The 27,841-nt window shown below is 42.0% G+C and overlaps 2 protein-coding genes across 6 annotated transcripts in view; one reads left to right on the plus strand and one right to left on the minus strand.

The window, feature by feature from the left end:
- LIMS2 (LIM zinc finger domain containing 2) overlaps nucleotides 1-27,841 on the plus strand; it is a 56,905-nt gene that overhangs the window by 15,746 nt on the left and 13,318 nt on the right. For all 3 annotated transcript variants that reach the window (XM_027819605.3, XM_043522202.1, XM_027819660.3), the window contains exons 2-4: nucleotides 10,450-10,609; nucleotides 13,269-13,335; nucleotides 13,660-13,780. In XM_027819605.3, the coding sequence (XP_027675406.1) occupies nucleotides 10,450-10,609; nucleotides 13,269-13,335; nucleotides 13,660-13,780 (348 nt within the window). The remainder of the gene's footprint in view (nucleotides 1-10,449; nucleotides 10,610-13,268; nucleotides 13,336-13,659; nucleotides 13,781-27,841) is intronic.
- GPR17 (G protein-coupled receptor 17) lies at nucleotides 9,564-27,530 on the minus strand. Of its 3 annotated transcripts, XM_037908945.2 has the most exons (3): nucleotides 27,209-27,530; nucleotides 23,411-23,539; nucleotides 9,564-17,154 (listed from the first exon to the last, which is right to left on the minus strand). In XM_037908945.2, the coding sequence occupies exon 3, from the start codon at nucleotides 17,118-17,120 to the stop codon at nucleotides 16,104-16,106; it is 1,017 nt and encodes a 338-aa protein (XP_037764873.1). In that variant the 5' UTR covers nucleotides 17,121-17,154; nucleotides 23,411-23,539; nucleotides 27,209-27,530; the 3' UTR covers nucleotides 9,564-16,103. The 3 variants fall into 3 exon arrangements, with proteins under 3 accessions (XP_037764873.1, XP_037764874.1, XP_043378138.1); XM_037908946.2 differs by lacking the exon at nucleotides 23,411-23,539 and having other exon boundaries at nucleotides 27,209-27,529; XM_043522203.1 differs by lacking the exon at nucleotides 23,411-23,539 and having other exon boundaries at nucleotides 14,193-17,143; nucleotides 27,209-27,529.

Below are 27,841 nucleotides of genomic sequence, written 5' to 3' on the forward strand. Positions count from 1 at the left end.
GAGGGTAGTCTGGGGGCACCATGGGTGCTGGGGGGGGTGGCCTGGGGGCACCGTTGGTGCTGGAGGGGGGTAGGTGGCCCAGGGCCCCCGCTGCTGCTGGGGGTTGGGGGGAGGGTTGACGGGGCTGGCAGGCTCCCTACCCAGCTCCAAACAACATGTCCCTGCAGGTCCTAGGGGAGGGGTGGCCAGGGGCGCGCCACGCGCTGCTCCCGCCACAAGTGCTGGCTCCGCAGAACTGCAGCCAATGGGTGCTGCGGGGGCGACGCCTGTGGGCACAGGCAGCACGCTGAGCCGCCTGGCCCCCTGCCTAGGAGCTGCAGGGACATGCCGGCCGCTTCTGGGGAGCCCCCCAAAGGTAAGTGCCGTCCCGCACCCCAACCCCTTTCCCCAGCTCCCTCCCACACACCCAAACTGCTGCTGTGGCTACTGCAGAAGTCATGGAAGTCACAGAAAGTCACGGATTCCATGACAGACATGCAGCCTTAATTATAATCTGTGGGGGAAATTGCTTTCTGGGCTGTAAATGGCTTTGTTTTTAAGTCTACAGTTTGCTTGCTGAGAATTCTTTTTTGAAGGATACTTTGTGTGGTTTCCTTCCCCAAAATATAAAAAGCCCCAATATTTAGTGCTCCTTCAGGCAAATGATGACAATCCCAAGGCTGTGCTGATATCAGTTGATGGTGAATGACAGGCATATTTGGGCATGACTTTTTAAAATATATGTTATAGAATCTACTAAACTAACATAGCTATGGTCATTTTAGGTCCTTCCAAAAGATTTGAGTGGGGAGAGGGAATGTATGTGTGTTGGAGGAATTAGTATTTACCAAATGGAAACAGGAAAAACAAGAATTTTAAACATAAAGAGGGTATTTTAGTTATACGTAGTGAAGATGAGAAATATAATCTGTTAAATTAAATTTATTTAAGAAGACTGAAAAGGCACTTCCTTGGTTTAAGGGGAATACTGTAAATTAAAGCCGTTTCAGAAAATTCACCAAGCATGTTGCTGTGTTGAGAAAGGGGTGGAAGAGGAACACAGAGTAACTTCTGTTTGTGCCTAGGATACTCCTGTGTGAAATCCAAGACACATCCATAGCTGCAGTGTGTCTTAAACAGCTGTGTGTGGTGGCAGTTCTCCTTTGAGATAACCATGCAGATATTGTGTTCCCTGTAGCTTGCTGAAATGTGTAAAGGAGGAGTTGAACCTTTATTTTTGCTTTATTGAACCTCTGGCCCCCTCACATAACTAACAACTGTAGCAGCCAGACAAAGGGATAACCAGAGACCCTGGACTCCCTTGTTAATTTGTCATGTTATGGCTGTGAACTGCACTGAACACCTTGCTTCATTTTTACCCATCTGAGTGTGGATGAGAGGTGATGGAGTGACAGACTGAACATGGATCACTGGTTAAGGGGAAGGAATAAGAATATGTGTGCAGTTCCATTTGGGTGTTAGGCCAGAAAGGAGGGGAAAGAGCCAGGTATGCTAAAAGAAGCACAGTCAACTTGAAACCTAGTAGTGTTTTAAAAATACAAAAAAAGAGAGTTTAAATTTGTTTGTTCTCTCCAGTTGCTGTGTGAAACTCCTACTCAAGCAAAAGAGGAAACTAACTATGCTGGGGGAAAATAAAACTACACATACAGGGCTGTCAAATGTGTGTGTAGTATACATGTTGAACAAAGAAATATTTACTCTCAATTCCAGTAATCTTAAATGTTACTGTGATGTTATTGACATGAACTGTGACCGTATAGATCATTTTTGCAACCAGGATCCTATGGTTGCCCCAGATCTTGTACAGAGGAGGTCAAGTGGGGTTTCTATGGAAAGGTTGTAGTTTGCTGGTTATGATTATGCAGTCTGTATGTGTTTATCAGTTTTGTATTTGAAGTTATGAATATTGGCTATGTACTTGTATCTCAATGTGTTTGATTCTAAGTAGCCTCAATGAAGCATTTGGTCAGCTTCTTGAGAAAGTTATATTCTCAGTAAGTGCCGAATCAAGAAACACTTAACTGACAATGGACTTTGGGAGATGCCAATGCACATCTGAGCTTTCCTGGGAACATTCAAACTAACATGTAAACAGTGGCATGGGCCTGCAAAAAGCTGAATCATTCATGAACATGTGACTTGCTCAGGTGGCTACAAACTCCATCTTATTGCTATGATTTTGCACAGAAGAACAAAGGGATTGCTGCTAACAAGAGAGAGAATATAAAAGGCCCTGGAAGCTAGTCCATTTTGTCTTCAGCTGGCTCAAGAGATGGCCTTTTCATCCCCAAGAGATGCCTGAAAATAACTGGAACAAGGGACAGTAACTACAGGGATGTGAGTGATTGCTGGACCCAGACTAGGAAGGAGTCCAGGCTGTGAAAGAAGCTTATTGGAACATCTATGGGGGTGAGATTTCATCTGTAATCAGTTTCTTACTGTATTAGGCTTAGACTTGCGTGTTTTGTTTTATTTTGCTTGGTAACTTACTTTGTTCTGTCTGTTATTTCTTGGAACCGCTTAAATCCTACTTTTTATATTTAATAAAATCACTTTTGCTTATTAATTAACCCAGAGTAAGTAATTAATACCGGGGGGAGCAAACAGCTGTGCATAACTCTCTATCAGTGTTATAAAGGGTGGATAGTTTGAGTTTACCCTGTATAAGCTTTATACAGAGTAAAATGGATTCATTTGGGGTTTGGATCCCATTGGTAGCTGGGGGTCTGGGTGCTGGAGACAGGAGCACTTCTTAAGCTGTTTTCAGTTAAGTCTGCAGCTTTGGGGCGCATGGTTCAGACCCTGGGTCTGTGTTGCAGCAGACTGGCATGTCTGGCTCAACAAGGCAGGGTTCTGGAGGCCCAAACTGGCAGAGAAAACGGGCTCCAAGGTAGGCTCAGCACATCAGGTGACAGTCCCAAGAGGGTCCCTGTGATTGAACCTGTCACAGTTACTTGTTACAAAAATTGCACAAGCTGGTAGTGTACCTTTCAAAGAAAGAGTACCTTTTGTTGGTTACCACGTTGGCTTCATTTCAGATAAAAATCACTTTGGACAATAAGGATTTGGGGAAAAATGTTAAGGGGAGTTGGGAGATTTTTAGTAGTGAGATATTTCCTCTTATTTTCTTTGTGTTTTTCTGTTAATGTGAGTCATAGTCTAGGAGTATCCCAGTACAAATTTCTGTGTCCTTGTCTACACTAAGGAATTCCATAAAAAAATCTTCCCTATCAGTGCTACCACTGATTCAGATGAGCCAGTGGGAATTTTAGTGAAGAAAAGATGGCTTCCTACTTTTCTGCCTTTTTATTGCCTTACAACTTTAACTGACATGGTGGTGTAACTATGGAACCTTCCAGAGCCTTGTCTACCCAACGGATCCCACTGGTGGAGCAGAACCTATGGGGAATTTTTTTTGTAAAATTCTGTAATGTATGGATGGTGCCTCTCTCTCCAGATTCTTGTAGCATCCATCACTCTGGTATCTTAGCATCTCTTTCTCACACTCTTTTTTCAACATTTGTTGAATATTCAGCCCATCAGCAAGTTAAAACTCTTCAGACAAGTGCAGAGAGGGTGAAGATTAACCTTCTTTACCACTGAAGCAAATGCGTCCACCTAGTGGTGGGAAATGACTGATGTGAAGCAAAATGTTTTGTCCCATGACAATACATCAGGACACTTGTTGCCCCCCCAAACCTCTAGTAATTATTTCAAAACTCAGTTTCTGCCATGTGCTGTTTTGTGACAGAAATCCCTCTTGGATTTGCAGCTGAGCCATGTCTCTTATGTACCCTAGTACCATGAGAGTGATGCTATAATAACACTCATTCCATTGCAGGAGTTTTCAAAAGTAGGGGAATAAAACTGGTAGTTTTATCAGAAATGTTGCAACTGATTTTTCACTAGCCTTATCCTCCTTGTTTTTGCATCCATATTCTACATACTGTCTCCCACTAATCCATTCATTTGAGGTTGTCCTTTGTACTTTCTTTGCAGTGCCAGCTATTTACCTTGCTCCCTTTCTCGACTCAGGGTCACCAACTCTGCATCATTGCTGAGGTTTTTGGTGGAGATGTTTGAAAAGAGGAAGGAGCAGCAGAAAAGTCTCGCAGCTGTTGGGTTTTTTTTTTTAACAGTCTTCTCATAGTGTGAAGTCCCAGACACTTCTTCTGGAGGGAGAGAAGCCCAATTTGCTGACTCTCTAAAATATTGCTAAATCTGATAGTGATTTAGCTTGTATATCACCTGGAGCTACTGCCTGTAATTTTCACTTCACATAAAATATGTTCAGAAGGTTTTACTAGAGTTTAGAGCAGTGCTAGTGTCCAGTAGGACATGCTTCTAGAAAGTTTGAGTATTAGTGTATTTATCTGAGAAAACTACTCGTCATTGGCATGGTATATAACATTCTCCCATGAAATGTCGTCTTCATTTTAAAAACTGAGTCAGTAAAGGTTACAACGCAAACTGGTGAAAGACTGGAAAATTCACTGCTGAGGTGCTGCTCTGCTCTTTCATTGTCGTGCCATGTTCGGTCACGGTGCTGGAAGTTCAGGATGTTTTGTCATTTACTTTGTTTTAATAGTCTTTCCTGTCTTTGTGTTACAAGCTTATTATTTAAACAGTGGGGACATCTGTGTTTGATATCTGAGTACAACACAGTAAATTATTGAATTGCTTGGAATAAATGTAGCTTTTCTTGTCTGAGGGTAAACTCGGTGAAAAAGAGTTGTATTTTAGCATCTTGTGGCTGTTATGAGATTGCTTTAAAGTTAAAAGTGAGACTAAATCCTTTTTTTTTTTTCTTTTGAGATCAAAGGAATAAATGTGTTAAGTAAAACTGAAAGAAGTGTCAGGAGTGAAGAACTAAAGAGAGTATAGAACTCAACCCATGGTTATGCAAGATCCATTGTTATTAAGCCCTCTCTATCTTACAGATACAAATCAGGGAACCCATTTATGATACAATTGTCCTCTGACCTGGTTGCAACACAGCTGTGATGTATAATGTACACAGGAGCTTATGTTCCCTACAGATTTCAGCTGTGTTGTAACTGAGGCAGGGAACAATCATGTTATCCATAGGCACCCCTCATTGTAAGTGTAGTGTAGGTGGGGCCTCAATGGCTAAGAAAGTTCACCAAGCGTCTGCAAATTCATTGTCTCCCAGAGGGGTGGAGTGGGGCACGGAAGAGAAGAGGAGTAGGCTTTAGACTGTATGTGCTTGACCAGCTGAGCTCTTCTCTGCATTAGGAAAATTATTCTTGGACTGCAGGATGGCTCTAGGAACTGATCTCTAGATTTCCATCTGCCATGTTACTCATTCATTTATTCCCTGGCACGACTGCCCAAAATGGAACAGAGGTCCTTAATATTTGGAATCGGCTGAAAGTTTTTCTGTAACATGTGGAACTTAAACATAGTTTAGCATTCTTTAAAACCGATAACTTTTCAAATGATCTCTGTAGGGAATAAGAAAAGGAGTACTTGTGGCACCTTAGAGACTAACAAATTTATTTGAGCATAAGCTTTCGTGAGCTATAGCTCACTTCATCGGATGCTATCAGTGGAAAATACAGATACATCCTGTTCTCTGTATATAAATCTCCCCACTGTATTTTCCACTGAATGCATCCGATGAAGTGAGCTGTAGCTCACGAAAGCTTATGCTCAAATAAATTTGTTAGTCTCCTTTTCTTTTTGCGGATACAGACTAACACGGCTGCTACTCTGAAATCTGTAGGGAATATTTGTTTAACCTTATGTAAAACTATGTATAGTTCTTTGTACTTTTTGTAGTAGTTTTATTTTCCTGGTTACATACTTTTGTTTTTGTTTTTTGCCTCTCATTGGCACAGGGATTATCCTTTTTCTCTCTCTCTGCAGGGATTTTAAGGATTTTTACATCTTCACCCCTTACATTTTCTCTACTTTGTCTCCCTCCCAGTTCTGAGACCTGTATCATATCTAGGCTTGGAAGGATTTGATTTTTATTGGTAAATATCAGTAAATGTAAATTTCAGTGTACACACAAATGGACAAAAAAGTCCATCAATAATAATAAAAATTTGCCAATAGATAAAGTAAAAATGCTACATGAGAATTTAGTAGAATTTGATTCAAGGATATTTACTGTGTATAGTTTTCCATGTGATGTTAATAATTTGTGTTTTAATAGTTACAAAGCTTTAACTTTTTGAATCTGAGCATCTACTGTAATTTAAATAACTATTGACCCCTCCCCACAATTTCCCATAACTGTGAAAATGTAAATTGATAAAAATTGAAAAAAGGACTTAAACCCCATAGTTTTGCACAGTGGTGAACATTTAAATCGATAAAAATATTTAAAAATAAACATTGACATTATCTTTTGAAATTATAATATCAAATTCTGTCAAACCTAATCATAGCCAATGTCCTAGCCAGCTAGGACTGGAAGAGAGACTTCCATTAGTATTGGTTCTAGATGGCTGGAGGAGTTGCATTGGAAAGATGCAAGATATTTCTTCTCTTTTCTTCCCTCTGGGGTGTGTGCGTGTGCGTAGAATACACTGGCTTTATGGTACTCCCACCCTATGAGTAAGAGTTTGGGACTAACAACTGAGCATAGACTCCCTGCATGGCAGCACTACCAATAGGCCACTGGGCTGGACATACGGTATATTTGTGTGGTATATATTTTGATGTGTATGTAGTATGTAATTTTGTATACAGACATTTACTTACTTTTCCCCCCCTAGATTACTAGGTCCTATTGTGTTTAATCTTTAAGGAACAGATCAGTTGTATATTTGCACCTCTTGGGCCAGTATGATGACATCTGCACAGTCCTCCTGCTTATAATTTTCAAGGAAATCTTGTTTGCAGTTACCAGTTTCTTTAAACTTAAGTACTTTTATCAGTTAACTTTTTTTTCTCTTCCAAATCCCAGAAGCGTTTACCAGCTAAACTAGGTAATATAGTCTAATCACCCTCTTTGCTGCTCCTCACAATCTAATGCAGTAACAGAGATGTTGGGACATTGGAATGGTCTTATAGGGTTCGGGGTTTGATGGTATATACAGTTGCTCTTTTGCAGTAAGAGTCATGGGTGTTGTGTGTATAAAAATAAATCCCATAACTTTTGACATTTTCTCATTTTTGTGAGTGGGTGAGCTGAATGAATTTCTTTGACAGCTGTAAGTTAAATCCTGAGCTGCATTTCAAGCTTGCATTTCAGGCTATATAAAGAGGTTGGGGACAATAATATGGCCACACAAAAGAACAGATCATTTGACTCTCAATGGGAGCTCTAATTTCCTACAGCAGTGTTTCCCAAACTTGGGACGCTGCTTGTTCAGGGAAAGCCGCTGGCGTGCCAGGCTGGTTTGTTTATCTGCTGCATCTGCAGGTTCAGCTGATTGCGGCTCCCACTGGCCGCGGTTCGCCGCTCCAGGCCAATGGGAGCTGCCGGAAGCCGCAGCCGGTAAGTCCCTTGGCCCGCACCACTTCCCGCAGCCCCCATTGGCCGGGCACAGAGAACCGTGGCCAGTGGGAGCCACAGTCGGCCGAACCTGCGGACGCGGCAGGTAAACAAACCGGCCCGGCCCGCCATGGGCTTTTCCTGAACAAGCGGCGTCCCAAGTTTGGGAAACACTGTCCTACAGGGTTATAAGGCTTTTTTACTGAAGGCAGTTTGTACTTCTACAGTCCTCAAACCTACTTGCCTGAATAAGGGCCTTTACAATCCTGCTTTCATGAATGATGGGGTTCAAAGATTAAACCCTAAATTTCCATGATCTTTTTTTTTTTTTGCTGACACTCCCATGTGTCTTTTTTTTCCTAAAACCTCTCGTGACAAATAGTTCTTAGTAGGAATTATCCCTCTAGACCTGGCCAAATCATCTGCATTTTACTCATCGCAGGAATATGACTGTGCATATTGCAAGCTGAGGGCTCAGAACACAGTTGTCTAATGCCAGCCAGTTCCATTCTTGCAGTATTGGGGCAATAGGACCCAGTATAATGTCAGTGGAAGGTGGTGGGGAGCTATGCTCTTTCTGAGAGAGCAACTAGAATACATTTAAAACGGAAATGTAAGTAGCAGATTTTTTTAATAACTTAGTTTGTAACCAAGAAAAACCAGAAACATGCTTCGTTGTGCTTAGTGTTGGGCACATAGGGAGTATCATATCATACGTGGATCTCTGACAGTCATAAATAGGGTGACCAGATGTTCCAATTTTATAGGGACAGTCCCGATATTTGGAGCTTTGTCTTATATAGCCACCTATTGCTCCCCACACTCTGTCCTGATTTTTCATACTTGCTATATGGTCACCGTAGTCATAAAGCTTAGAGTGTTAGCCGTGTTGGTCCCAGGATATTAAAGAGACAAGGTGGGTGAGGTAAAGTAATATCTTTTATTGGGCCAACTTCTGTTGGTAAAAGAGAGAACTTTCGAGCTACACAGACCTCTTCTTGAGATTTGATATTATCTCACCCACCTTATCTCTCTAGTCATAGAAGCTGTCATTTCCCCCAACCCCTCTAGTCTCTTTCCATAATACAGAAGATGAATGAGAGGAGCGGTAATTACAGCTTTACACTTAGAATATTCTCTGCCTTTTTTATTGTTTATCTTCCTCCTTGCTGTTCCCTTCCCACCCCCCTCCCTATGTAGTCTAGAAAGATTAAGCCTTTGAGCTCAGGGACCAAGTGGTTTTTTTATTTTTTCCAGGTTGATTTGAGTGTTCAATGGTGGAATTATTGTATAAAATCCTGCCATTATGAACCTTCCTGGCCTGTGATTTAGCTGAAGCAAAGCTGTGATTGGAAACAGAATTGATCAGATCCCAAGGATGGCCTCTGGGTTTTGCTACGAACACTGACATTGACTGTTCCTGTGCAGCCCCAGCAGAGCTCAGGCAAATGTCTGGCGTTTCTGTAAACCATGAGTTGTGGGCCACAAGGTTACAGGATTTCCTGTCTATTCATAATTTTGGTGAGATTCTAAGTGTAAAGGCCCATTTGTACTGCAGGGAGGAAAGAAAATCCATTTTAATGTCTGTAAATTAGTACTATTGATTCTAATCTAATCATTGGGCCTGGTTCTCCTTTGGCTTATACCTGTGCAAAATGGATGTAAAGTGTTTCCACCAATGAGAGTGGGGAATTCTAGTTTGATACATTTTACAACCATTTTATATTCACTTTGCAGGACTGTAAATGACTATACAAGATGCAAGGCATTGGAGAATCAGGCTTCTGTCTTCCATGTCTGGTTTTTCTGCTGGCACCTCTGACTGGTCAGAGGAAAGAGAAGCTGCCACTACTAGAGTACACTTATTGATTTCTTGTTTTCAATAAATATTTGCAGAAAACAGGATGACCCAGAATAATGTTAACAAAAGAAATCTAGCTGTCTACTGCAGCACAGAGATTGACCCCTTGCTTTAGGGAAAGATAGAACAGCCACCACTGTGGTCTTTACTTCATGCTATGCATAAAATAAAAGACGAACTAGCTTTACAAACAAAGTGAAAGAAAAGGAAGAAGAAATGTATGCAGGCCATATGCAAGTGTTGATTAAACCTTTTATACCACCCCCTCAAGTATTCTGTATATACAACATATGCTACAGGAAGGCTATTTTATAAATATTTGAATGTCTTAAAAATATTAATTGGGTTTGGTTTTCATATGCATCAACCTGTAATGCTACCATCACTCCAATCATGCAGAGCTCAGAGGGAACAACAAAAACATCTAAAAAAATATAAAATAGCTTTACCATACCTAAAAATGTTACCATTCTAAATTCAGATACTCTGTGGATACTCGGGATTTTAAAAGAAAACTGATCCCATTTGGAAACTGGGAATCTTCCCCATTTTTTGAAGTTGCCATTCCTAACCCTGCAGGGACATGAGAGATAGGACTTTAAAGCTATGACATTTTAATACATAGAACGCCTGGCCTCATGCTTTCCCATCCTAGGTCTCAGGCAAGTGTGATGTTTGTTGAAAGGGGGTGGGGCAGTTATGCATATGAGGAGAAGAGGAGAAAACATTTCTCTGCAGGGGTTTTAATTTATTTTGTGTTTTAATGGAGTATGTCTGGAATAAGTAGGTAAGAGGGGAATTTGTGAACAAAGGGCAGGCAAGGTGGTCAAAGGTGTAAGATAAATGAATCCATCATATAGTTCTGCAAATTACTGTGTGGCTGTCACCTCCACCTGTGTCGGATGTAAACAAATATCGGATGTTGATTCTGAATAACTTGCTGATTCCATTCCCCTGCATGCTGCATTATTTTCGTCGTACTTATTCGTGCAAAAAGGGATGAAAAACAAGAAGAAACTCCCTGATGGTGACACTAATGTTACTTGTGTGATTTATGCATATTCATTTGATAGCTGTGACATTGCCCATGTTCTGACACTGACCTTTATTTCCTTCTCAGTAATATGTCTGATGCCCTCGCAAATGCAGTGTGTGAGCGCTGCCAGGCTCGCTTTGATCCCTCGGAGAGGATTGTGAATAGCAATGGGGAGCTCTATCATGAGAACTGCTTTGTCTGTGCTCAGTGTTTCCGACAGTTCCCAGATGGACTCTTCTATGAGGTGAGATTACTGCCTATGTGAAGCTATAGGAAGTTTCTTGACTTCCCCTTTTAAAAACCTGATCCTGGGAGATGCTGAGTATCTGTGGCTCTCAGTGAACTCTGTGAAAACTGAGAGCACTCAACATCTGACAGGATAAAGCTTCAAGTGTGGTTCTTTGCCTGCTATCAGTGTTTCTGTCTGCCTTTTCCTTCCCAGTGTAACTAGCCCTCTCAGAGGGCTGAGTCAGACATTTACTGCTAAATCTGAAGCAGCAGGGGCCTCTGTCACCGGTGTGAGGGGACTGAGGGGCTACCTTGTCAGGTCAAGGTGAAATGCTCATGGTCCAGTGCCACATGACATGAGAGTGTGAGATGTTGTGTGCTGACTGGGAGATCAGTGGAGATAACTGTAATTCCCTGCAGATATGAGATCATAGAACTGGAAGGGACCTCGAGAGGTCATCTAGTCCAGTCCCCTGCACTCAAGGCAGGACTAAGTATTATCTAGACCATCCCTGACAGGTGTTTGTCCAACCAGCTCTTAAAAATCCCCAATGATGGAGATTCCACAACCTCCCTAGGCAATTTATTCCAGTGCTTAACCACTGTGACAGGAAGTTTTTCCTAATGTCCAACCTAAACCGCCCTTGCTGCAATTGAAGCCCATTGCTTCTTGACCTATCCTCAGAGGTTAAGAAGAACAGTTTTTCTCCCTCCTCCTTGCAACAAACTTTTATGTACTTGAAAACTGTTATGTCCCCCCTCAGTCTTCTCTTCTCCAGACTAAACAAACCCAATTTGTTCAATCTTCTCTTTTTCAACATTCCCCTTCAGTCTTCTTCTATTTCGTGACCCTGGCTGATGTGAGCATACAGGAACTTTTTCTTTAAAACTATAGCAGGAAGCCAGGCAGGAGGGTCTGAGATAGGAAGAAGCATTGTAGCTGTAGGATATTACCATTTTCCTTATTTTAATATAGCTGCTTGTTCAGGTTGAGAGAAAAGTGACGCTGTGATCTTTACCATTGCCATGTGACGGCTAAGATACATTTCAGGTTCCCACATCCTCATGTTGTCAGGAAATCACTGTCAATTATTCCTTCAGTTCTTCACAGACACTTGTTACTCATTCCTCTTCCACATTCTTCCCCTGACTCTTTCCTCCAAGTTGGTGGGGCAGATGATGCGGGAAATTGTCCGCAGAATCTTATCTTTCCAGTGAGGGGCTCAGTCAGATTGCTTCACGGGTCTCCATATTAGCTTAGATGGGCCCTGTGCTGTCAGCAGTCCCCTCAGCCTTTTCCCTCCCCGTAGGCTTCTGTGTCTCTTAACCTTGAAATGATCATACTCTAAACTAGCCTTAAATTTAAATGTACTGCTGTCTTCCTCCTTGGGATATCTGTCTGGCCAGTTGACCAGTAATGGGGAGACTTTGTGGGGATGTGAATTTCAGTTCCCTAATCTTGTTGTTTTTCATTTCTTTTGATCCTAAGCTTTATCATCATTGACTTGACTGACAAATCCAGAGTTGTGTTAGAAAGTCATTTTCCCCTCATCCCGGTTAAACATAAATTAAGCAAAATTAGGATGCAGTGGAACAGAAAAATACATATTTCGAAAATAAAACTAAATTAAAAACCATACATGCAGAAGTTGGGAAATTCATAACACAAGATTCCTATATCCATGTTAACTTGACCACATTGCATTCACATCCTGTCTATTTAAAAAGCACGTTGTATAAAGTCTAAATTTTTGGCCACATTTGACCTGAAAGCATCCTTTTAGGGCCCAGTTTTCAGATGGATCTCAGTTTCACACACATTAAAGTTGTCCCTGTGTTTTGTTCATATAAAGTTGTAGGCATAAATACTAGCATAGAGCTGGATAAGTACCTAACTTGCAAGCACAAATTAGGACAGGTACTTAAATACCTAAATGGTAGAATAAAAGCTGGGGCTTAATGTTTCTGTCAGAATCTTCGCTTCTGAATTCCTGATTTTTGTGTGTTCAGTTTCTCACCCCTAATACTGCACTAATTTAATTTTCTGTATTTAATTTCACGGTTTCTTTCTTTCTTTAAAGAAAAGTGGGGGATGGGAGAAGGGGAGAAAAGAAAAAAAAAGTGCTCAGCACTGCATATGGAAATAGGGCATGAGTGGGTTCTTGGGTCTTCGGAAAATTTGGCACAAAGCTTCTCAAATTGGGTAACCAAAATTAGTGAACTTGTCTGTAAAATTTTTTACAGCACATGTACAAACGTAATTTGAAAACTATCTAATTTTTAAAATGCTAAGCTCTTTTTCATTTTCTGTGTGGAAAACAATCATGTAAAATTTGAGCTCTTTTGAGGTATGAAAACCCAGAAGAAAATGACAAGAAAAGCTAATTACAGGAACAGTGGAGTTTTGTGTGGGTTTTGGTTTTCCCCTGTATCTTTGCCCACATTAATTTGGCTCCATTGTCCAAGAAAATTCTCCATAGGATTGAGAAAAAGTATGGAAAGTGAAAGATTTTTTTCAAGGCAATGACAAGCAACTGAAGAATGGGTTGGAAATGGAAACACTTGCTCAACCTTTACAAGTTTGCCACTGCAAACTCTAATAATAGAGTCTGAATTTTTACAGTGAACAGTTTTGTGATTCACTAAGGATTTTCTCTCCTTTGTTTTGTTAACAGTTTGAGGGTCGAAAGTATTGTGAGCATGATTTCCAGATGCTGTTTGCACCCTGCTGTGGGCAATGCGGTAAGATCTCCATGTGCAAAACTATTTAGTCTCTTCTCTTCCCTGAGTAGAACTCATGGGGCAAAGGATCACTGGGGATGAAAATTTTAACCCTGGGGTCATCCTAAGCATCAGGCTCTCTGGACAGGAACAGAGAATTACTCTGTTAGTGGTTAGGAATGAAGGTGTGCTTCTGGTACTCTTTTGAGAGGAAGTGGTATTTTCAGCAAGTCAGAATATACTGAGCCTTGTGGCATTGAAAAGGAACGGTGGTGGATGTGCGGGAGAGATTTTTGCTGAAATTTGGTTCTGTTTGCAGCTAAGAGTTGTGTTTTTCTTTCCAAGGTGAGTTCATCATTGGACGTGTGATCAAGGCAATGAATAATAATTGGCACCCAGAATGCTTCCGTTGTGAGCTCTGTGATGTGGCACTTGCCGACCTAGGCTTCGTAAAAAATGCTGGCAGGTAAGAGAGAGCAGAGCCACAGGGGCTTTGCCCGGTATATTGCCCGGTATATTGTGGGAGCAGGAGCTTTAGCACAGTAAAACAAAACAAAGTGGCCGGAGTAGGAATGAGTGGTTGGAAAGTGAGAGATGAGTAGAGAAAGGGCAATAGACAGGACACTGACTATCCAACAAAATATGGGTAGAGGAGGGGCCTGAAGGCAGAATGCCAATAGACTGTGGATAGTGTTGGGCGAATGGGCAGGAGTCTGACTGGAGAGGGAAATGATTCCAGTCGTGATGCTGGCCTGCATGTGAGAGATGAAGGGGGATGTCTCTGCGCAGGCTATTCGCTGATTGAGTGAGAACCCTGGGCATAATGAGAGACTGAGGGGGAGCCTCTGTTAATATAAAGACCATCTCTTCACTGGTCCTTTGAAACTATTTATTTTATATATGTATAACAGGTATAAACAAGTCCAAAAAGTTTTTTGTTTTAAAAAAATGAACGGCAAAACTAATACAAGCAGGACAGGAAACTTGTACAAAAGCACATCCCAGTAAGAAGAGAGACAGACAGTTTGGCAGATAGTTTTGAATTCTGAAGCACAGTGGATTAACTTCAGACTGTTATACCTCTGTCCAGCAGGGGTTGGGAGAGTCATTAAGTTGATGTTCCTACCCGCTGACATGATCAACATGGAAAAAGGAAAGAGGATTATTTGCTTCACCCTGTCCACCAGGGAACCTCCCATAATTAGTTCCCTTTCAAGTAATCCTCCATATAACACCAGTCCCTAGGCTTCCAAAATTACGGTTAATGGATTTTCCTTTTGGCTTCTTGGCTTTTGTCTCTGATTGGCCAGTGCCTTTGAGCAGTGCTGGGTACCGGCTGGGAAAGCAGTCAGGATTCCAGAAACTTAACCAAGATAAAAAGCTGTTGATTTCATAATTTAGGATCTAAACTCTTGGAGACGTAGAGAGCTCCTTCCCAGTGACATGGGTAGAATATGTAAATAAGATTGATCTATCATATGGCTTTCTATAGTGCTCATCACTGCCGTATCTAAGCACTTCAGAGGCAAATATGATTGGCTTTGCAAGGTTCCTAGTGGACATAATGGAATCTTCTGCTCTTCTCCTTTTATACCATGGGATTTCTCCTACCTCCCCTTCTTGTCTTGTTACCCAGATGTGTTCCATTGGGTGTAGCATTTATCAGTGAGGGTAGTTAAGCTAAACTAGGTTAGTGATCCTATGTAGCAAATGAAATGTTTTTCAGACCAAATAAAACACATGAGACAGAATGTAAATAATTATAAAACACTCTAAAGAGCTTTTCCCAAGCAGGCTGGGTTTCACACTTTTAGCACATCTACTTTTCATCTTCTTGGCTAATATTTTTACGGGGATTCAGAGTTTTAGGGTTCACCATTTATAAACCAATGGAAGATATTCCCTTTACTGATTTTCATGAAACTTCTTTCCATTCCCTTTTATTTTAGCCTGAGATTATTAAGGTGACTGATCATTCAAACAGGACTACACCCCAAGGCTAGTTCAGAAAATGCTGCCTGTAACTGAAGACAGCTGCTGGGGCCTTGGCCCACAAACCCAAGGACAGGTTGAAATATTAGCATTATGTTTACTGCTCATGCCCACATCCTGGGCATAGACAAGAGGTCTGTGGCAACAATAACTTGACATCCCTGGAGAATCAGGATGTCTCCCATTTATTCCAGCGACAGGTTTCCCCTTCTCCCTCTTCAGCACTCATACTGTATCTCCCCAACTCTCTACGAACATTCACAATAGATCTAGAGACACTACTATTCTCCTCTGATACCCCAGGACTGAATCTCTCTGGCTGGCACAACATAGGATTTCGGGGGACGGTGTGTGTTTTGGGCAGGGAGCAATCACCCCTTGAATCTTAGTCCTTGAATTCCAGTTGTTCTGTTTCTCAGGGTGGCCAACATTTGCTTGAACGAGCCTTGAGTATAAAACTCTTAGAAGAAGAAATCATGATTTAATTAAATTCTTGTTTCCTTCCTCCATCCCTAAATATTCAGGTCCCAGCTTCAGGATTGGGCAACAGATGCTGCTGCTGTTGCATTCATGTTCAGATGTCTTGTGATTTACTGAGATTAGAATCTGTCTGCTGGCAGAGATGAGCCCTTGCTGGTTGTAGCTGCATAGAATAACTGAACTCTCCTCCTTGATATTGCAAGAATGATACTGACTCTGGGAATAACATCTTTGTCTTTGGGGTCACTTGCCTTTACTCTCTAGAGAGTCTTTTGGCTGTGTTGTGCCCAGAATTGACAGCAAATATGATCACTTGCTCACAGTTCAGATTTAGCACTTAGTGAGCTCTCATTTGTCTTCCCCTCATAACTTGGAGGCATCATTGCAACTCTTTTGCCACAAAACAAGCTGCACAAGGCCTCACGGAACTTCTCAGCCACAAAGAAATACATCACTGGGTCAAGGGCACCATTCAGGCTGGTGAGGCAGGAAGTGATGCGGTTACTGAGTGCCAGGACTCGCTGGGTTTCACAGGAAGTCTTGGTGCCGTCATAATGGAGAATGTAAATGTAGCGATTGATGTGATAGGGTACAAAGCAGACCAGAAAGATCATTAGGACAACGATGATCATCTTGATGGCTTTTTCCTTCAGGTGCTTCTCAATTCTGTTGCCACTCCTCAGGCTACGGATAATCAATAAGTAGCAGGTCACTGTAGTAACAAATGGAAAGGTGAATGCCACTGCCAACGACACGAGAGCATGGCGTGATGCCTTCTCTCTGTAGAGCTGTAGGCAGACAGTCGTGTTGTTCATCTCGGCTGTCTGCACGCTGACCAACAGGGGTGCCATTGCGACAGCAACTATAACCCAAAGAAAGGCACATGCCAAGTGGGCGTAGAGTGACCTGCGGAGTTTGATGGACTTCACAGGGTGCACGATGGCTAGGAAGCGGTCAACGCTGATGCACATAAGGAAGTAGATACTGGCATACATGTTGAGATAGAAAAGGAAGCCAATGAGTCTGCATGGGATCTCGCCAAATGGCCAGTGATTGCCAGAAAAGTGATATACCAGCCGGGTGGGTAGAACCAGCACAAAAAACAGGTCGGCCACAGCAAGATGCATCAGGAAAATATTGGCTGGAGTGCCTGACTTTTGGTCCCGGATGAAGAGCCAAAGAGCCAGGGTGTTGCCAACAAAAGCCAGGATGAAATCCAAGAGATAAAATGTGGCAAAAAGGATGTTCTCTGTATGGGTCTCTTTGCCACATTGTTCTGAAGTTTCCAGGGAGGAGTTGAGGAGTAGGCTTGAGGGATCTGCTGGACCATTCATTCCTCACTACAGCTCTGGGGCACCAACCAGGGACCTGAAAAAATTAAGAAAACCGATCTTACAAAGAACCTTGGTAATGGTGAGGCAGTCTAGAAATCAGTCAACATGTCTCTTGCTTGCCGAGAGAAGTACTTAAAAGGACACTGCCCAATTTTTATAAACTCAGAGTCTGACCTACTTTAAAATTATAAACCCCTCCCTCTCAATTGAGTTTTCCAGACCTTTCCTGTCTGTTGAAGAAAATTATTGTAATGCAATCAGTTGGCTGTAAATTTATCTCCAAGATGTTCTGAGACTTAGTAAGTGATAAATACCCACATCCCAGGTTAACAGGAAAGTGGAAATAGGCACTATACACTCAAGAGTGATTGATTTTTGGCCTGGTGCCAAAATATTGGTAATATGTGTCCTAGGTTTTAAAGAGCTCCTGTGACACAGGGCCAGAAAGGGTTAAGCATCTTGCAGACTAAATTATCCAAATTGAACCTTTAAAGACATATTAGAGAAGTATATAAATGGTAATTAGGGCTGTTCCTTAGCGATAGCTAACATAGCTATGTTAAATAGACTAGAGCTTTGAAATGCAAATCTGTATTGTTAGAGAATTAGAGGTAGTATACTAGTTGTATGTGTTTACTTATACCTTGTTAGATGTTAACCATGTAAACAGATGAATCCTGTCTTTTGATTCAGAGATCAAAAGGGAATATTAACATTTAAATGAAACTTGGGTGTAGTAATTTCACTGTCTATACCTCAGTTGGCAACAAAGCCCATTTCCAACTCTGTCCACATATCTATTCAGGGGACACCATCATAGGGCCTAATCACATCAGCCACGCTATCAGAGGCTCGTTCACCTGCACATCTACCAATGTGATACATGCCATCATGCGCCAGCAATGCCCCTCTGCCATGTACATTGGCCAAACCGGACAGTCTATACACACAAGAATAAATGGACACAAATCAGACGTCAAGAATTGTAACATTCATAAACCTGTCGGAGAACACTTCAGTCCCTTTGGTCACTCGATTACAGACCTAAAAGTGGCAATTCTTCAACAAAAAAACTTCAAAAACAGACTCCAACGAGAGACTGCTGATTGGAATTAATTTGCAAACTGGACACAATTAACTTAGGCTTGAATAAAGATTGGGAGTGGATGTGTCATTACACAAAGTAAAACTATTTTGCCATGTTTATTCCCCCCCAACTATTGTTCCTCACACGTTCTTGTCAACTGCTGGAAATGGCCCACCTTGATTATCACTACAAAAGGTTTTTGTTTTTTGGGTTTTTTTCCTTCCCTCTTCCCCCCGCCCCCCCGGTAATAGCTCACCTTACCTGATCACTCTCTTTACAGTGTGTATGGTAACACCCATTGTTTCGTGTTCTCTGTGTATATAAAATCTCCCCACTGTATTTTCTGCTGCATGCATCCGATGAAGTGAGCTGTAGCTCATGAAAGCTTATGCTCAAATAAATTTGTTAGTCTCTCTAAGGTGCCACAAGTACTCCTTTTCTTTTTGTGGATACAGACTAACACGACTGCTACTCTGAAACCTATACTTGTCTTTGAAGTTTGTAGTAAATTGTCTATGAACTGCTTAATAGATTAATAATTAATTACTGGTAATGCTTAGGTTTCAGAGTAGCAGCCGTGTTAGTCTGTATCCGTAAAAAGAACAGGAGTACTTGTGGCACCTTAGAAACTAACAAATTTATTTGAGCATAAGCTTTCGTGGGCTACAGCCCACTTCATCAGATCCATGCAGTGGAAAATACAGTAGGATGATTTTATTTGCTTAGGAAATAGAAAGTTACTTCAAAAGCCTATTGTTCACCCAAGGACTGTGTGCTGTCAAGAGGTTGCAAAAATCTCTATAAAAACTCTTGGGACCTCAGATCTGCTTAAGCTTTGTTGGGAAGTTTGAGTCGCAAGACTGTGGTCTCCAGTGCCGTTCTGGATAGCCCTGTTATTGGATGTGGACATTGGACTATAACCTAATGAAGTGATTCTGGAAAGGATGCTTTGCAACTCTAAGCTCACCATCTGTACTATAAAACTGACCTAAGAACTCTATTCATACCTGTATGTATAATGATCTTTTAACCAATACTCTCTCTTTTCTTTTTTTTAATAAATCTTAGTTTACTTAATAATAATTGGCTGTAAGCGTGTATTTGGGTAAGATCTGAAATATTCATTGACCTTGGAGGTAATGTGTCCGATCCTTTGGGACTTGTAGAACTTTTTATGTGATGAACAAGATTATCAGTAATCCTCATCATATTTGACTTGGCTGTCTGAGAGAGAGCCCAAGGCTGGGTTGCTTTAAGGGAACTGTGTTTTTGGCTTCTGGGTAACCAGTAAGGTATTATAGAAGCTGTTTTGTTGTTGGCTTGGTGGATCAAAGTATTGGAGTGACTACCAGTTTTGGAGATTGTCTGCCCTTCTTTGCAATTTACCCTAATTGAGCAATCTCAGAATGGCTGCCCTGGGACCACAGTCACAGCTCCTTATACAGAAACTTCACTGGAGACACAGGTATCCTCTGTTTTTAAAAAAAACCCTCTGAGAGTATCTGGCTTATTGCTGGAGAGAATGGGGAGAGGAGAGTTCATATATCCATCTCTGGTAGAAATGTCTCTAGGTCTGGGAACAGGTGCCAGAAATTATTTTATTTATTTATTTTAGTTATTTTTTTAACCAGAAAATTCAGAGTTGGTTTTGTTACTGAGCTGGGATTCAGAAGAAAGTTTTTCCAAACGGTGCAGTGGCTTCTGCCTCAAGTGATTCAGACAGTGAAACACTATTGACTTGCTTTAGGAAGAAGCACTGGACTTCCCCAGCTGCCTGGCTATTACCAGGGGAATTTCTCTGCTACTCTGCTCCTTTTTCAGTCGCTGCATGTTCCTCTTCCTTGAAAGCTCCAGTAACTATATCTGCTGCAACTGACCCTGTAGCTTTCTTAACCAGCACCATAGTGAAATTGACCTTATTCTTGTCACTCTCACTGTTGCACACAGCAGCAGTGCAAAATGACCAGACTTTCGTGGACATTTAGCCAGAGCTTTTCTATGATATTCAACAGATCTTGAATTCAAATCTGTAACTCTTACTCTGGCTTTGAGTCTTTTGTATTATTCCCCTCACCTGCTCCCCAGTCTATAAAATGAAAATATGACAAAACCTGTGAGCTGGATCCCTCCCTCAACTACATCTGTGCATGGAGTTGAGTCTGTTGTACATCTCCCACTGTCAGAGGGATGTGGGGAGGGTTGGGTCGTCAGATGTGTCTGCAGCACCATCCTCTTGTCCATGGGGCCCACTGAGTGTGCTTCACTGGGACACAGCGAAGGCAGTGGAAGGGTTCCCCTACCAAAGGAAAACCTGCAGGGGTTGATGCCCTGATCCCCTACATGGAAACTCCTTGTGAGCCCAAGTTGACACCTCAAAGATCACTAGTTACTCTTGAAAATGTAGGCTAATGTAATTTGGGACATACAGGGCAGCAGCCAGCAAAGGGACAAAGTGAATGTCAGCATGACTCACCTGCTGCTGTATTAACTGGGTTATGGGGGAGATTCACTTGAGACTAAGGGGCATCATGGAGGTACAGGGGCTCTGTGTAGACAGCCTTGGAGTCTGGAAGATCCCAAAAATCTCTCTTCAAACCACCTGCATGCTAACCCACGTGCGCAATCAAATGATCTGTTGCAAACTGAGAGAAAACTTTTGGGACTTTTCTTCCTCCCCACCAATCCCAGGGATCATGGCATCAACCCCTGTAGGTTTTTCTTTGATAGGGGATCCTATTCGCACCTGCCACATTTTTACCAAAACCACATTAAACTCTTGTACTTAGCTAGTTGAGGACTTATGCAAAACTTGATTATTCCTACTTGTTTGCTTAAAATGGGGATCAAGTATCTGGTTTTCCTCCTTTTATTTAAAAATAAAAGGCTCTAGTATTCTGTCATAACTGTCCAGATTCTGGGAGTGTTTAATGCCATTGCATTGATAGTGTTGTGGTATTTGACCAGTAGTACCATAGGAGCCGACTCCATGGGTACTCCGGGGCTGGAGCACCCCAGGGAAAAATTGGTGGGTGCTCTGCATCCACCAGCAGCCAAACTCTCCTCCCCACCCTCACTCCACCTCACCTCCGCTCTGCCTCCTCGCGTGAACGCACCGCGTCCCCGCTCCTCTGCCTACCTCCTGTCTCCAGCTGTTTGGTGGCGTAGCAAGCTGCAGGACGGAGGTGGGAGGAGCGGGAACGTGGCGCGCTCAGGGGAAGAGGCGGGGAAGAAGCGGGGCTGAGGCCGGGATTTGGGGAAGGAGTCAGAATAGGGGCAGGGAGGAGGCAGAGTTGGGGCGGGGACTTTGGGGAAGGGGTTGGAATGGGGGCAGGGCAGGGGTGGAGTCAGAACAGGGCTGGGGGCAGAGGGGCATTGAGCACTCACCGGTGCGAGCAGAAGTCGGCACCTATGAGTAGTACAGGATGCTATAGTATATTTGTATAAGGGGAAGCAGTAAAGGAAGCTGAAGAAGTAGGAGGGAGAGGGTGCTGGGATAGATGGAGGAAATACTAATCAGGGAAGGAAGCCCACAAGGGGAGCAGGAGTGATCTTGGATGTATTGGAGACTAGAGAGGCAGTGTGAAGTGGAACTGGGTCTGAAAAGTATCTGGAAAAGAAGAGTGTTTTCCTTAAGTAATGATCGCACAAGTAAAGGAGAATGTCTTTTTGGTGTAGAAGTCTGGCTTTTGTCCAGCCAACCCCTATCTGTGCGAAGCAGCCACTCTTGACTTTCACATCATTGCTGTTAATGAAGATATGAAAATAGATGCTTCCTCCTTTCTGATCAGCCAGTTCCCCCTTTCCCTAGTTAACAAACCATTCAGATGGCTGCTGATGTTATCAAAGATGCCTCTGGCAAAAACCTTGCTGCATCCTGAAATTATACAGCAGTAGTCGAGTGACTGCAGCAGAGGGTAATGCCCTATCTTCCCTCAGAACTATGATTATTGCTCAGAAGCATTTAAGAGATGAAATTTCTGGTGAGGAATAACCCAGTAACACAGACACTGGAAACAGAATCCCAAGAAAACACCTGTCTTTCAGATAGGTGGCTAGAAGTGGGTGTACTCTGAACCAGACTTCTTCCACTTCCAAGAGAACGAGGAGTACTTGTGGCACCTTAGAGACTAACAAGTTTATTTGAGCATAAGCTTTTGTGGGTTAAAGCCCGCTTCATCAGATGCATGCAGTGGAAAATACAGTAGGAAGAGATATATACACACCTACACAGAGAACATGAAAAAATGGGGGTTGCCATACCAACTCTGAGACTAATCAACAGCCCTCCAACCTGAAGCAAATACTCACCAGCAACCACACAACAAAAACACTAACCCAGGAACCTATCCTTGCAACAAAGCCCGTTGCCAACTCTGTCCACATGTCTATTCAAGGGACACCATCATCAGACCTAATCACATCAGCCACACTATCAGGGGCTCATTCACCTGCACATCTACCAATGTGATATATGCCATCATGTGCCAGCAATGCCCTTCTGCCATGTACATTGGCCAGACCAGACAGTCTCTACGCAAAAGAATAAATGGACACAAATCAGACATCAAGAATTATAACATTCAAAAACCATTCGGAGAACACTTCAACCTCCCTGGACACTCAATTACAGACCTAAAAGTCGCAATTATTCAACAAATAAAATTCAAAAACAGACTCCAATGAGAAACTGCAGAACTGGAATTAATTTGCAAACTGGACGCCATTAAATTAGGCTTGAATAAAGACTGGGAGTGGATGAGTCATTACACAAACTAAAAACTATTTCCCCATGGTAATTTTCCCTCTACTGTTACTCACACCTTCTTGTCAACTGTTTGAAATGGGCCATCCTGATTATCACTACAAAAGTTTTTTTTCTCCTGCTGATAATAGCCCACCTTAATCGATTCATCTCATTAGAGTTGGTATGGCAACCCCCATTTTTTCATGTTCTCTGTGTGTGTGTGTTCCTACTGTATTTTCCACTACATGCATCTGATGAAGTGGGCTTTAGCCCATGAAAGCTTATGCTCAAATACATTTGTTAGTCTCTAAGGTGCCACAAGTACTCCTCGTTCTTTTTGCTGATACAGACTAACACGACTTCCACTCTGAAACCTTCCACTGCCAAGCTGGTTGACAGATAAGAAGGATGAAGATCAACAGAAGTGAGAATGGATAGAATTAAGAAATAGAAATTCACCTATCTGGCCACAGTGGGTCCCTCTTTCTCTGTGTTGAAATGCTGTGTAGCTGAGCTGTGAAGCTTGGAGATTTAGGAATGCAGTATCCTTTGTGTGCCAACCAGCTGTGTGCTTGTTCCTGTTTATTACTGAAAGAATAAAAATGAGAGTATGAGGGCAGCCTGCATCAGTGCTTGAGCGGAACACTGTTCCATGGGCCATGTTTTTCAAAGCACAGCACATTCTGTAACAGTGGGCATGCACATTTACATGTGCAAAATGGAGACTTTTTATAAATGCAAAGTAATGCACATTGGAAAATATAATCCCAACTATACATATAAAATGATGGGATCTAAATTTCATAGAATCATAGAATACCAGGGTTGGAAGAGACCTCAGGAGGTCTTAGCTGTTACCACTCAAGAAAGGGATCTTGGAGTCATTGTGGATAGTTCTCTGAAAACATCCACTCAATGTGCAGCGGCAGTCAAAAAAGGGAACAGAATGTTGGGCATCATTAAGAAAGGGATAGATAATAAGAAATAATAGAAATAATAGAAAATATTATATTGCCTCTATATAAATCCATGGTACACCCACATCTTGAATACTGCGTGCAGATGTGGTCGCCTCATCTTAAAAAAGATGTATTGGAATTGGAAAAGGTTCAGAAAAGGGCAACAAAAATTATCAGGGGTATGCAACAGCTTTCGTATGAGGAGAGATTAATAAGACTGGGACTTTTCAGCTTGGAAAGGAGACAACTGCGGGGGGATATGATTGAGGTCTATAAAATCATGACTGGTGTAGAGAAAATAAATAAGGAAGCATTATTTACTCCTTCTCATAACACAAGAACTAGGGGTCACCAAATGAAATTAATAGGCAGTAGGTTTAAAACAAAAGGAAGTATTTCTTCACACAACACACAGTCAACCTGTGGAACTCTTTGCTAGAGGATGTTGTGAAGGCCAAGACTATAACAGAGTTCAAAAAAGAACTAGATAAATTCATGGAGGACAGGTCCATCAATGGCGATTAGCCAGGATGGGCAGGGATGGAGTCCTAGCCTCTGTTTGCCAGAAGCTGGGAATGGGCTACAGGGATGGATCACTTGATGGTTACCTGTTCTGTTTGTTCCCTCTGGGGCACCTGGCATTGGCCACTGTCGGAAGACCAGATACTGGGCTAGATGGAGCTTTGGTCTGACCCAGTATGACCGTTCTTATGAGACTTGCCTCTTTTTGTGTACATGCTTCCTAGGTGTGCACATGCAAAGACAGTGTTTGTGGAGTGTGTGCATCTTTGCTGGTGTTACTTGTCTCTTTGAAACTCTGGGTCCTAGGGTCTTTGGAAAAAACCTTGTGAGTTTAGTCCCTAAATGAAAGTGGTATTGGAAGCTAAAAGATGTGTTATCCGTATCGGAAGGAATTTTTCTTATTTTTCTATTTTACACTAAAGGAGGAGGAAACCTACCCATTTAATGGCTGATAGAAAGACAGGGCAGATCCACATTAATACTCATTGTGTGACTCTTCGAAGTTACACTTTTTGTTCTGCCACTCCATTTATTTAAATAATTCCATCCACAAACAATGTGTAAGGAGGCATGATCCTGCATAGCAAGAATTAGATTAGACTGTGGTTAGCCATTAGTTTTATATTCAGTTATAACACCCTGTTAAAAATGAAACAGCAGGGGGATGTGCGTCTAAAAGGCTGGCATCGGGTCATCCTACAGTCCAGACAGGGATTTTATTTGCCGTAAGCCAGCTCTTTGGTGGAATCTTCCTCCGGGCAACAGTTTGCTCCCCATCTGCAGCCCCAACATTAAGGGGCTTGGAGTGACATGCATTTTATCATGTTCTTAAAATTCTCTGTGGTGATCAGATTCTGTTAGAACTGACTTCCTGTGGTGCATTGAGCTATGATCTTTGGGGTTTGATCTCAATTTTCTGTCAGTATCTGACACAGAATAGCAAAGATACCATTGATGAAATCCCAGCCCTGTGGAAGTCAATGGCAAAACTTATTTTGACTTCAGTGGGGACAGGATTGCACCACAGGACTGCAGGGGGTTGAGTGAGGAATATCAAGAAGTCCAGTAGGGTTGTCACAGGGAGGAGAAACATCTTGGGGATTGGGGCTGCAGGAGTTGATTAAATGTTGATGGATCTAGCTCACATATGTACTTGTCTGTCAAAAGTCAGTATCGTTGTGGGGGGAAGCTGCTGTTACATATGTTACCTGTGAGGGCCTCTTTCTTTCTTTTTTTAATTTGTCAGAAGGTGTGGAGAAAATAAATGGCTCTTTTTACAAAACCCTTTCAATTAGGCTCTAAACTCAAATGATCCTCCAAGAGTTTTAACTTGTGCTGTTTTAACATACTTTAATTTTTGTAGCCATAAGTGTTGATTGTTGACATGAAAATGAAGGTGTCCTTGGCATCTGAGTAGCTCAGGAGAAGTTTATGTATCACTAGAATTAATTGCTGTGCTGGCTTTGAGAATTGAAATGCTACTTTCAAAAATGTGTGGCTTTAAGTGTTCATAGAACAATAACACTAGAGCTGTGGAAAACCCAGTGATGGCTTTACTCTGTGCCTTTGGTAATAACACATGAAGAAGGTTTAGCAAATTATTATTATTATTATTTTATTTTATTATTTTAAAACTGATTCAAAATAAATGTGCAAAATTTTGCATTAGGCTTTTTGTTTATTTTTGCTCTATTGTGGTACACAGTAGAATAACTCTGTAATCTCTAGTAAACTTGTCCCTGTAGCATGTACAAATGCTTTTGCTTGAAGCTAATTAGAAATCATATCTCCTTTTTAAAATGATTTAGTATCCGGGGTTTGTTCTACAATGCAAGAGGTTCTGAATCTGTAGGCAGAATAATTCTTTAATTGTCTGGTTCCCAAGCCCAGAATTCCACTTGACTTGCGCTGCTGGGGTAGTGTGAGTATCTAGTGATTTACAGATTTCTGAATGGAGCTCTATTCTGGGGTTAGCCATTATTCCAAGCTTCCCATAGCTGATTTGTAAGCAGGGATGTAGTTAGTCATTTAGAATGTGTGCATATAACCATATTTTATAGCCCTCCCCCTCTCCCACACCCACACTACATTGATACTCTCTTGGATAGTTATAATAGTTTATACAACCATATTACTGTTTCAACAGGTGCTCTACCTATTTGTTAATAAAAGGCTTGATGAAGAATAAGCAAAACTTTCTAGCTCATCCTAAATAAGAAATCAAGCTAGCTTGGTTTTTGCTACAATCTAAGTGCTTCCCAGCTAGAAGTGCATGATGAGGTCTCTGGTGGACTTCAGTTTTCTGCTCTTCTCTCATTCTTTTGATTAAAGGTGGTTCTGCCTGGGGAATGAGCTGTTTTGTTTTAAATGATCAGTGCTTATGATGGTGGAAATGCTTTGTCAAGCAGGAAGGTCTTTCATCTTTCCCAGAAAATCTTTTAACACTGAATGAAACTCCCTCCAGAGCTGACTCCCCTCTATCTGAGAATACTCTGTTGCCCTTGGGAAATTAATAATGTAATGCGGTGATGTTTGCGGTGTATGCCTGTCTGTACTAATGGCTGAAAATGGAGACATTTGGAAAGCTATTCTAATTTAGGGGACAAGAGTGATTATAATGAAATTCTTTGTAGACTCTATTTGTTGAACAACTCGTACACTATGTGTATTAGCCGCTCTGTACATCTCCCTCCACCCTCACTGACTCAGATACGACAGCGTAAAGCCACCAGGAAAGTGCCTCCGTTATTCTACTACCCAAAGCCAGTTCTCTTACCTCTTGACAGCGCAGTCCTGCAGGTGGAGGGTAAAGTCCTTCTAGAGTAAATCTCTGGGAGCTCCTTCTGACGCCAGCGAATCAAGGGGAAGCGTCATATGATTCAGAAGGAGCAGACCGTTTCAGACTTAGTGAGGGTGGAAGAGAGAGCCCCTCTATATAGAGTCCTGCTAGCTCTGATAGTGCATTATCAGCTCACACAACAGAGGAGAGGAGATGGCAAACTTGCAATGAAAGGCAGTTTTCATTCCAGCTGAAGCCTTGGAAGGGGGGAACCACGGCTGCTGCTGCTGTTATATTTTTGAATATTTCAGTGTTTGTCCTGCTTATTAAAGTCTCTCTGAACCCCCTAGTCTTTTACACTGACTCTTTGGAGGTCTGTGATTATTTTGGAGGGGTGGAAAGGGGTATTGTGCAGGGGGGGAGTCTGGTATTAATAGACACAACAGGACACTTGAGAATGGGATAATTCCATAATGGTGGGAGTTGGGGTGAGAGGGGCGGCTGCTATGGCAACAGCTCTGCGATTCCAAGACTTCACTTTGCTTGCAATAGAGGAGGGTCTATGGGACAGCAGAGAGGGTTTGTGAATGGGGAGGGGCTGATAATGGTTTATCAGTGCAAAGGGTTGAA

This window comes from Chelonia mydas, chromosome 9 (genome assembly GCF_015237465.2).
Source record: "Chelonia mydas isolate rCheMyd1 chromosome 9, rCheMyd1.pri.v2, whole genome shotgun sequence".
In the NCBI taxonomy this organism is placed as follows: domain Eukaryota; kingdom Metazoa; phylum Chordata; order Testudines; family Cheloniidae; genus Chelonia; species Chelonia mydas.